This window comes from Pseudorasbora parva, chromosome 13, assembly GCF_024679245.1.
Source record: "Pseudorasbora parva isolate DD20220531a chromosome 13, ASM2467924v1, whole genome shotgun sequence".
Lineage (NCBI taxonomy): Eukaryota > Metazoa > Chordata > Actinopteri > Cypriniformes > Gobionidae > Pseudorasbora > Pseudorasbora parva.
The window spans coordinates 30,638,619-30,650,959 of NC_090184.1; the positions used below are offsets into that span (position 1 = coordinate 30,638,619).

Consider the following 12,341-nt stretch of genomic DNA (forward strand, 5'->3'; position numbering starts at 1 on the left):
TGGTGCCTTCTAGACTGAGAAAAGACAGAAAATGTATTTTTGTCTTATGGGGATGAAAGACTACAATTCCCAGAATGCAGCTTTTTCATTGCCCTACGAGGCCACTCCCAAAACATGATCATTCAAATTTACTCCCAGGTTTCTACTGATACAAAGCCATATGCTAACCATTGAAGTAACCCTTTAAATTATAGGATTAATTATGAAGTATTCACTGGGAATCAGCAATAAAGCTGGTAGACAGAGAGCTGAAGTTTCTGTTACACTGATTGCTAAATTATATTTGAATGTTAACAATTATAGTGCTTTTTTGTAACTATGGCCTAGTGGTTTGTTTGTATGCTTCACTCATGTTGAGCCTGTTTGGAGATACAAGCTTAAATCTACACTGCAGTGTGTCATGATCACATTTTACTCCCCCAAAATCAGTCTTTTCTCAGCGTTTTATGTTATTAAATTAAAGCTGCAGTCTGTTGAGAGTCAAAATCAATTTTTCAGCAAGTACATTGCCAGCCAGTGCATTTCAAAACGATCTCCTTACCTTAGCAAGATTCACAACGGTAAGCCTGTAATAATGTGTTATAATTTGAGTGGTACTGGTGGATTTTTGCAGGAAATTCGAATATGGCTTTGTGTAACGTCTGTGTACATAAAGAAAGAGTCCGGCTAGCTGTATCACATGTGAGGATGCTGCAGGTGGCGGATCATTTATTTGATGGTGGATTGTAATCCAGAGAATTCCAAATGACAATCACTAGAGATTCACCCGTAATCAAATGCAAAAGATTAGACTATATGGAAATTGAAATCTATGACAGATTTACAAGGGTACAAGGGTTCAATTTGGAAATTCGTCACAAGATGATAGATAGATTTCATATGAAATCCGTCAATGAAATCTGTAATGTTTTAATAGCACTAATGCACATAGTCACGCAATGCGGTTGTTGGTAATTTATAGTTTAACAATAATACAAATATAATTCACGTAAACATGATAATTCCGCAAATAACTGTAATTGCAGGTTTTAAACAGAGATGGTGACAAAGCGGCAAAACTTACAGACTACAGCTTTAAAATTAAAATAAATTCACACATTACTGTTCAGAAATATTTTTTTAAAGAAATGAAGACTTTTATAGTGACCCACAAGATTTCTATTTCAAATGCTGTTGTTTTGAACTTTGTATTCATCAAATTACATTTTAAAATAGATTCTAATAATATTTCACAATTTTACTGTATTTTTATCAAACCTTGGTGAGCATAAGAGACTTTTTTCACTGACCCCAAACTTTTGAACTTTTTTAAACATTAATAATCAGTAATATTACACCTAGCAGGCATCTCATTTATACAGATACACTGAAACAGGAAAAAACACACATAAAAAAGATCCGCAGGTTTAAAAAAAACAACAAAAAAAACATATTGCTGCACAATAAAGCAGCACATGCTGAACTTTGCCGCACAGACAAGAGATATGCAGGCCCAAACAAAATCTGTGCACAGATTTCCTCCGCATTGATACTTCCTTTACACATCATTCCATTCTGCAAATTGTCCACCAAAATCAGTGTAGAGGATAGAAAATGTATACTGATTATTTCTGGGCCTGGTAACATGTTATCCTTAGCATGTTTAGCATGTTTATTTACTACTAAGTGGATGTTTTTTAATCCAATTTGTTGTACTCATATTGTACTGATTGGTCCATTAGATAAGCAATCTAAGCAATTTCTGTCACCCTACTTGTGATTGAACCTGTGACCTTTCCTTTAAGAGCCCTGATGCTTAACCATTAGGCAAGCTCCATTCAGAGCAGTTATTAAGAGTGAACAGAATGACCTAATGCAGCTCAGTGAGTTGCACAGCGCCACAGAATAAACAAAGTGCGATTCTGACCAATTAGAAGGAGTTTTTCTGATAAAGTGGCTGTGCTTGCTATCTGGCAATGGCATTGGTCTTTTTTTTGGTCTTTTAGAAGGAATTCTTTCTTTTTGGAGTTTGTCTGGTAATGTTTGGTATATTACCATTGCACAGATTTCCCTCCTCCCCAAAATCAGCAGAAAATCCAAAATAATTTAGCAGATTCCATCTTGACCTGCTCGTTTGTTATGTGAATGAAAATGTGTGTGCTGTCACCTCGCACCAGGTGTATGCAGGTGTCACCGACATCCATTTCTTCAAGTAAGGCAGATGTGTGCACACGCGTTTGTTCCATTCAGAACTAAAGGTGCTTTTTCCGATTGAGCGGCAGTGATGCACAGTTCTGTGTAATACGGCTTCGAAGTAATGGAGCGGAATGTGTGCGCGCGTGTATCCGTGTCTGGGATAAATGGCCTAATGAAAAATGGAAAGCTCTGCTGAAATGTAATGACGCACACTGGCTTGAGCGGCCTGTCTTTCAGGGGTTTCACACCAGCTTTCTCTTTCTTTCACACAGATGCGCACAACAAAGAATAGCACATGAAATAGCACACAATAGCAAAAAAAACACGTATTGAACCATGTCCAGTTGCACGGTGGGAAACTTTTCTTTGACCTTGTTTACACGCCTCACATCGAAAAGCCTTATATAAGTTCTTACATATGCTGCCTTTGTGAGATTTCAATATCCGAGTGTTACCTTCGCACATCGGTGTTGCTTTACCTAAGAGCACAAGACATAAAGTGCCTGTTTTAAAAGTAAATAAGATTTAGCAACTCCAATGGGAGATGTTTTTCCGTTGCTGTGAAAGCGTCTGACAGTGAAAGTATTCTCATGTAGAGTGGGCAAAAATGTGAAATTAAATTAAAGTGGAGATTGCTAGCATACAATATAGTTGTTGACTCTAGCATGAAATGAAACTATCCGCCTGTGCCCTTGCATGTTGTCCCGGTTCAAGAAAAATATCTGTTCATTTTTAGTCATCTTTTATGATGGTGAGTTTCATTGGGTGCAGTCAACAGCACAGATTTGACAGGGATGTTTTTCTTATATAGGACTCAGTGGTTTAACAATGAGGTGTAAACCTTGGCTTCACATAAATCTAGGTTTTTCTGTGCTGTGGGGTTTGACATTATTCGCGTTTGATCTGTTTATTGTTATTAGTAGTGCTTGCTGCTAAGACAAGCATCTATTATTGCTCATATTTGCGGTTAAACGCTCTAAACTTTTAAGCATGCGTGTAATTTGCCCCGTTTGAGCTACAGACATATACAGTACTTCAAATTGTGTGGCTTGTATAGGAGAGACCTGCAGTTACCATTTATACTTTTTAGCAATAAAATCCCATAAACTAACTCTGAAGGAGGAGCTGAAGGCATCAGGGCCGTGCACAGACATTTTGAGGGGCAGTGGCCCAAAACAAAAAAAGACGCACTATAACTGGGTTGAGGATCATCTTAATATAGAGAATGAGTAACAAACCTTTTACAATCAAATTATAAGTAATTTTTTTTGGCTTTAGTGCTAATTAAAATGTATGTTGTTGTAATTATTCTTCTAAAAAGTTGATTCTGCACTAATTGGATGATCTTATATTTAATGCTATTTAAAATGTTGTGGATAAGAATCACAAAAGTTATTGAATATATTTTGAGATAAAGGTCTTGTTAATGATTTTCAGTTTTGTTCAAATTAAATAAAGCAACAGTTTTTTCAATAACTAAAGATTATGGTATTTGGAGGAAAAAGGCACCATATTTAACATGGTAATATAAACAGCCGCTGACTTTTCCATTTGTTGACATGACATGGTCAGATTCAGATGGAAAATATCATATATTAAGTTGGTTGTTTACCTTAGAGATAATTACCATATTTATACCATCATAATTTAAAAATGCGATACATTATATATATATATTTTTTGTTGTTGTATTTGTTAGCAGGGCTGGACTGGTAATCTGGCATACCGGGAATTTGCCCGGTGGGCCGACGCACTTTGGGCCGGTAGTGTTTTTTTTTCTTTCTTTTTGTACCACTGACAACATGCAGCGACAGCAGCCCATTGGTTTGTCTTCTGAATTGACAAGCCGAAGCGAGAGAGAGACATCCCTTCCATATTAGGCACTTTTTTCCATTTATTTATTTATTTATTAATTAGTATTTGAGCGCATGGAACTGCAAAGGTGAATATCCGCACAACGCTGCCGCTGACGAACGTACGCTGCGTTTAAATACTGCTCTATACGGCACTTTGACTCCGAATTTAGTTTTATACAATCGTATGACATGGAAACATTACATGTTCTGTGTTGAATCAGCTGAAAATAGCCGCGAGCATGTATTCATGACGAGGTAAAGTGGAAAACGGCAACACAAAAACGTTTCACTTTAGCAGAACCCCAATTTACATTGCAGCTAACAGCGAAGATATATGGTGTTTTGGAAAAAACATATTAAAAATGTGCTATATTACTTAAATTAATATTGCAGAATATAAATCACTTTTATAGAGGCTGTTTTCGTATTTTCTGCAGGTGTTTACATTTTTTAAACTTACAAATAAAATAGTTTATTATATATGTTTTATATAGTTTTAGAAACCATATAGCCATATAATGAGGAGCAAGGTTTTACAGTCTATGTTTTTTCCCCTTTGACTACCATGATCTTACATTTAAAGGGATCCCCTGGTGTTGAGACTTGTATGGCTTAATATAACATAAATGATGTCTCTTACTGAATTATGTAGTAGAAAACCCATGAAAGATCTACGTTATTTTAAAAATCGATTTTATATTCGGACCATGGGCGGCGCCATTTTGTTTGCGTTCTAGGTTGATGACGTAGAGTGGTTGAACTCCTCAATCAGCTGGCATTACCCGTAGTTATTTTTACCACAACGCAACTCGAAAATTGTTTCAGAGTTAAACAAAACCAATGAATTCCTTTGTAATTATACTTAAAACACACTCAAACATACATGTGCACACAAACTCACCTACACAAGTCACAAACAGATCGGCGGGCGCGCACACGACAGGCTCTGTCTCAATCGAGATGTTGGGCTGCTCAGTCTCCACGACAGGGGCTGAATCTGAAATCGACCCTATACCCTTAAATAGGGCATTATTTGAAGGGACGGACATTTGTAGTGTTGTCCGACACCAGTGGAGATGTTCGAGTGCAGTCATTCAATCTCACGTTCCACCGCAATAACGAGTGTACAGCCGATTTACAAACAGCTGTCTGACTTCACGCACTCAAACATACATGTGCACACAAACTCTCTCTCTCACACAGACTCACACACACCCCAACAGATCGGCGCGAACACACACACACACACACCCCAACAGATCGGCGCGAACACACACACACCCCAACAGATCGGCGCGAACACACACGCACGCACTGCGCGCGCATACATAACCCTCAATCTATTCCCTGTGTTGATATCCTGTTCAACACATCCTGTTCCCTAGATAGACTGTTGATAGTAGATTAACTATAATGCCTAATGTGACCAGCAGAGGGAAATATCAGGTAGGACGATGGGATAAAGTAACGTGAGGAAGAGAGGCAGGATGTTTTGGTGATGATGCATGCGATTGAGACAGAGCAGTCAGGTGTGTGTGTGCGCGCCCGCCGATCTGTTTGTGACTTGTGTAGGTGAGTTTGTGTGCACATGTATGTTTGAGTGTGTTTTAAGTACAATTACAAAGCAATTCATTTGTTTTGTTTAACTCTGAAACAATTTTCGAGTTGCGTTGTGGTAAAAATAGCTACGGGTAACGCCAGCTGATTGAGGAGTTCAACCACTCTACGTCATCAACCTAGAACGCAAACAAAATGGCGCCGCCCATGGTCCAAATATAAAATCGATTTTTTAAATAACGTAGATCTTTCATGGGTTTTCTACCACATAATTCAGTAAGAGACATCATTTATGTTATATTAAGCCATACAAGTCTCAACACCATGGGATCCCTTTAAATGAAACTGGCCTACAGTTAAACATATAGTCATAAACATTTTTAAAGTCTGGATACCATGAATTAAGGACAAAGCTTTTTCCCCCTCTTTTAAAAGTTTTCTTTTACTTTTTTTTAATAGATTTAATGAAATTTAATAGCCTCATGAAAGATAGATATCAGTGACTTACTTAAATGATGTGTTAATTATTGAAAAATATGATTGTTCAACCCAAAAATGGGATAATTTGCTCACCCTAATGTCATTCCAAACCTAAATGAATTTATTTCTGTGTAGCATAAAATAAAATAATTTGAGTTATTTTTTTGTTCATACAATATTCAAATGGTAGCCTAACCAAAATGGCTTGGTTGCCAAGATTCTTCAAAACATCTTATTTTGTGTTTCACAGAAGTCATAAAGGTTTGGAAGGACACGAGAGTAAGTAAATGACGACAGCATTTAAAAGAAGTAAATTTACTTTACTGCATCCTAGCTCAAAATCACCAGTGCTTTACTGCCAAGGGCATTTCTGTGTGACAAAAAAAAAGCAATATTAAGTTTATCTGCATTTGCAGCAAATTCGATAATATTTATCATTATTTGTCCTTGTCCTAGTTTTATTTATATACTCCAATTTAAGGCCTCAACCCCAGCAAAAACATTCACGGGGAACTCATGGGCCGGATGTGCTGGGTATGCCAGAGCCGAATTTTAGACCCAGTCCAGCCCTGTTTGTTAGTACTGTAAAGATTTATTAAATTATTGTGGGATCTCATTCAATGCTCTAAAGCTGCAGTTCGTAACTGAAAGACTACAATTCCCAGAATGCTTCGCTGCCCTGTGAGGCCATTCCCAAAGCCACCACTACTGGATTACAGTGACTGACTTAGAGAACAGACACTACAATTAAATACTGAACGTGTCTGTTCAAAATAATGAGTGAGTCACCACGCGAGTATCACAGCACTGATACTGCAGGAGTCAGATAAATGAGCTGATGAGCTCTCGTGATGAGAGCTGAGGTAATCGCGACTACACTCGCGGCATACATTCACAATGCGAGTTCAGTCTGGCGCGTTTCAGTTCATGCCTTTGCAAGCTTAACTTTCATAGAAATTAATTTGAGAAGTTAAAAGACTTACATTGCTCACCATAGCTCTGTTTAAACGAGTGCCTACAGCTGAGCTGAGCTCTGAGTGTGATCTCCATCCCCCATGTGTGGATTCAAAACATGCGGAAATGGCTCCCTCTGCTGGCTGTAGTCTTTAGCCTTTGGCCAAACATTCCTCCTATGATGCAAATATCCTCAATTTGCATCATATGAGGAATTTTTCCAGAAATAAAATGCATATTAGGGGGGAAAGCACAATCATTTGAATATACTTCAGGGTTTCTACTGATACAAAGCCATATGCTAATCGCTGAAGTAACCCTTTAAATGTGAAAATAAAAACTATAATACAAATCTATAATAAAATCTGTTAAAGTTTCCACAAAACGCAGCACAAATTTCAAAGATTGATAATATGAGCACCAAATCTGCATGTTAGAATGATTTCTGAAGGATCATGTGAAACTGAGGACTGAAGGAATGATGCTGAAAATGCTTTTTGATCACAGGAAATATGTTTAGTTTTTTTTCCTTTTTACTATATCTTTGATTTAAAAAAAAAAAACTTTAAACAATAGATTATAGATATATTTTTAATGAAATATATATATTTGAATAAAATGCACTTTTTTCAACAGTTTTATATATTTTTTATGGCTAATTTTCCTCATTGGAATGAATAAGTTAGTGGTAGCAAGGATTTATTTCCTTATTCTATAATGCCTCACTGTATGTATATTACAGTAAGTAACACCTAGCAACCATGCAGAATACTATAGCAACCATTTAGCAACACTCAGAACACATTAAGAACCACTTAGCAACTCCTTTTGAGATTGGCAGTGAGTTTTGCACTCTTAGACAATATAAAAATCTAGAATTGTGGCATCTTCCTTTTGAAGTTCAACAGTAATCACGAATGTTTGTTTCTCTCTCTGTAGTGAATGCCGTATTATCAGTGATGGAGGGCTCTCAGCTGCTCTACTCTGTACAGCCACACCCAGCTCTCACTCCCATCATGCACCTGCTCCCACCAAACATTCTAGTGTCTGGACATGACCACATCCCTGGCACGGTGTTCTCCACGGACACAGACACAGGTAGGATGACCCATAATGCCCCTTCTCAGTTTATCATTAGAATGAGAATAGAGAGAAAAGGCTTTATTGTGTGAGATGTTCACTACAGTTATAAAACAATCAAATGGCATTTGATGACTGCTCATCTGTAATGAGAGAATGTGTGTTGCCATGGAGACAGCAGTAGGAACTCTAGAAGCCTCATGAAAGAGTGCTCCCCGTTTCTCAGGACACTCCTTTGATTAGCTCCAGAATCGCTTCATGCCAAACCAGGTCATAAATGAGACCATGAAGCAGAAGCCTTTTCACAAGTTTTCCGACTCACAGCACTGTGCTCATGATGCGTCTCCTTTTGGATTTTTGTTCTGAGCTGCTTTCAGGGGTGGGTAAAGACAGACTTTATGAACCGTGGTGGGTTTCACCACGGAGAGGAGATTGAAGGTTGAGCAAAATACAAATATCTCACAGGGAGCGTGACCCACGACCGCAGTTTAGACCCGAAAAAGGATGCAGGAAATTAGAGAATTATTCCACACTGATATTTCTATCTCTCTCTCCGCCTCATTATAATCCGATGAGCAGATGTAGGAATGGGATTCCTCTGGAGCAGGTTTCTCTTTGAACTGCATCTGAAATGTTTGAGTGCTATATTCTGCATCCTCCTGGGCCTCCACACAGACTGAAAGTAGAGAAAGAGAGATGTTTCCCCCTGACTGTTAATACGGTTAATAAGACATGATTCAAAGCACTTCATTCCAAGATCCAAAAGCAATACATTCCATCTGATTATGATTCCTATAAACTTTTCTTGAGTGGGTGTTATAAAAGTCAAATTTATCTAGCTGCCTCTTGATTTTATTGCATAAATTGTATCTAAGTGAAAAATCACCTTCAATTTTCCAGTAGTCTTAGCACATCATTTATTATAACACTCACCCATTTTTTTTTAAGCTAGATTAAAAATTATTTAGTATTTAATTTATTATTTACATATTTATAAATATACATATTTACAACCATAATAAAATGCTTAATATGTAATTGGGTTGTAAGAGCAGAGTCAGTGTGAAATTATTTAATTTATTATTTAGCTATTTTATCAATATGTAATAATGAGTAATTGCCTATTGACAGCCACAGTAATAATTCATATTTTAAAGGAATAGTTCACCCTAAAATGAAACTTTTGTCATCATTTACTCTCCCTCAACTTGTTCCAAACTTATATGAGTTTCTTTTTTTCTGCTCAACACAAAAGAAGAGATTTTAAAGAATGTTTGGTAACCAGACAGTTAGCGGTAGCCTTTAACTTCATAGTAGAAAAAAAATAAGTCAATGGGGACCATCCACTGCCTAGTTACTGACATCTTTTGTGTTCAGCAGAAGAAAGAAATGTTTTGAACAAGTTGAGGGAGTTAATAATGAATTTTCAATTTAGTTTGAACTGTTCCTTTAATAATTAATAATTTTACAGCCAAAAATGTCAAACAGTCAGTGTGAAATTCTGTAGGTTCTTCAACTACTATGCTAAGCTATTTGAAACAACACTTTTTATTCATTTGTTTATTTAAAGCATAGACTTTAAAAAAATATGGACGTAGTGCCGTTCTGAAGCTTAAAGTAGGGACGAGCTGGGCGTTGCCATCTTGCGAGCGAGTCATTGCGTGTCACTCCCGGATAACAGAAAATGGGCAAAAAGGCGGGATGTGGGCAGAGCTTAGGTGACGCAATGACTATAGACGGCAGATAAATGGGTATCCACCGGTCAATCAAAGTGTCCACTCCCTTAATTATGCAGAACTTTAAGGCTTTATATAAAGTAAACGAATGAGTTATAAAAAAATTCACCCCCCTCACAGTTGTCATGAAGGTCAAAATTAGCCATATGGACCAAAACCACAATTTGTACCAGGCTGTAAACATGTTTTTTCTGCTGTAAAGTTGGGAATTATAACATGGGGATCAAAGAGATTCTGCTCCCCTCTGGAGCCTGTATTTATTGGCCAGTCGATGAATTGCAGTTTAAGCTACTTCCGTATTGGCTTCAAGAGAGATTGCGGGAGGTTGCCGCTTGGTTTAAAGGAGTGGTTGCATGCGATTTCACTTTTTTAACTTTAGTTAGTGTGTAATGTTGCTGCTTGAGCATACACAGTATCTACAAAGTTACAGCGCTGAAAGTTCAATGCAAATGGAAATATTGTCTTTTAAAGTTCATTTGCCTAAAATTGCCTACAAAACAGCAGGTTTGGACTACAACGAGCTTCTTCCTTGGTTGGTGACATCATAAACCCTTGCTAGTCACCGCAGATGTGACTTCTGCCCGTAATGATAAGGGAGGGGCGTGTCGTTTCCGGAAACCTGTGCTTGGCACTTCAGCCAATAAAAATACATGAAACTACATTAGGCCATCTAACCAATCTAAGACCATTGCGTTTTTCGGAGGTATGGGCTTTATAGAAGCAGGAAGCAAACAAGCTGTTCAAAGGACAGTGGAGACAGAGGTGTGGAATAAAGGTCAAATATAAGACAAATATGGCTGCGCTCCATAAACACAACCAAACCTAGAAAAAAAAACACGGAACCACCCCTTTAATTATTCTTCAAGACATTTTATCACCTCATATTACATTAATGTCTACATGGGGTATTTTTTACTTTTCAATTAATTTGTCACACCTCAGCACTATTTAATTGAGCCGATGATCTAATTTATCCTCAAAATTAAAATGTTGCTGTTGAATGTACACATTCATATCTACCTTATTAAAGATGTATAATTTCAAGCTAACAATGGAATTATTAAGTTGTGAAATACATTGTATTTATTAAAGGTTATCATTACTTGAAATCTCAGGGGGTATTTGAAGTAAATTAATTTAGGTCTTAGGGGTTAAACTGATAGAAGGAACTCCTACCGTAGAGAAATGTGGTATCCTAAACTTTACATTTACACAACACCCATGACTAGAAGAACAGTAGCAAACATAAGATGTTTAAGAGGCACGTTGAGTTCCCCTGATTCTCTTCTCTGGAGCCGTCACCTATCAGACCTTCTGTAGCACATCTCTCTTCGGCTGCAGTGGTGGAGTGTTTGTATGTTGTAATGTCCTGACGATGCTGCACTTGTTTGGCTGTCAGGCCTCAGTGCTACTGTGCAGATAAGCCTGGTTTGGTGTGTGTGTGTGGTTGAGTGTAGAGTGATTGTGCAGTGTGTTTGAGGTAACAGACTGTGTGTACAGTAAATGTCTGAGTGCGTCGGAACTCTCCAGGCCTGGCTTTGATAGTGGCAGACTGTGTGAGTGTGTTAAAGCTAAACAGTGATAGACTGTGTTTGTGTATGGCTGAGTGATCCGTGAAAGTGAAACTCTCCTGGTTGTGACTCATTCCAACCAGCGGGCCTGCTGTCTGCTGCCACAGCAACCTATGCATTATTACACACACACACACACACACACACACACACACACACACACACACACACACACACACACACACACACACACACACACACACACACACACACACACACACACACACACACACACACACACACACCATATGATAACTTTTTTTGTGAACAACAGAGCCAAATGTATGTGGTTGTTCACTAAAAATCATGATATCTGTCTGAGCTCTGCTTAGCGAGAGATCACAAAAAAGTAGCAAAGTAATAAAAAAATAAAACAACATTCACACAGGTTCAAACAAAACCTGTCTGAATGATTTGTTCATGAATCAGACTGGTTCCATTCTTAGCTTTAACTCACTGACTCAATGACTCGTTTGCAAATGTTAAACAATCTATGTATTTTTCGTTCTGTTTCTCACACAAATCAATTGTGTAGCTTCTGAAGACAGATTATGAATTTGATTTACTTGTATTAAAGTGGTAGTTTGAGACACTGTTTTTGAATTCAATTCATTTATATATAAAAAGACAACAACCAAATGATTGTAATACACATCTCTTGCACTTACCATTCACATACCATTATTTATTTAAAACAAGACACATTTAATTGATCAAAAGTGACAGCATGACATTTATAATGTTACAAAATATTTTTTTTCAAATAAATGTTGATGTCTTGAATGTTTTATTAATCAAATGTTGAAAAAATGATTGTTCTGCTCAATTTTATGGAAACCATAATGTTTTCAACATTTATGGTAATGATAAATGTACTTCTGAGTTGTAAGTCACTTTGGATAAAAGTGTCTGCTAAATGCATAAATGTAAAT

The 12,341-nt window shown here is 37.3% G+C and overlaps 1 protein-coding gene across 2 annotated transcripts in view; it reads left to right on the plus strand.

Annotated features, from left to right (window-relative positions):
• Positions 1-12,341, plus strand: part of LOC137038903 (nephrocystin-4-like) — a 219,489-nt gene that overhangs the window by 57,233 nt on the left and 149,915 nt on the right. For both annotated transcript variants that reach the window (XM_067413911.1, XM_067413912.1), the window contains exon 5: positions 7,962-8,120. In XM_067413911.1, the coding sequence (XP_067270012.1) occupies positions 7,962-8,120 (159 nt within the window). The remainder of the gene's footprint in view (positions 1-7,961; positions 8,121-12,341) is intronic.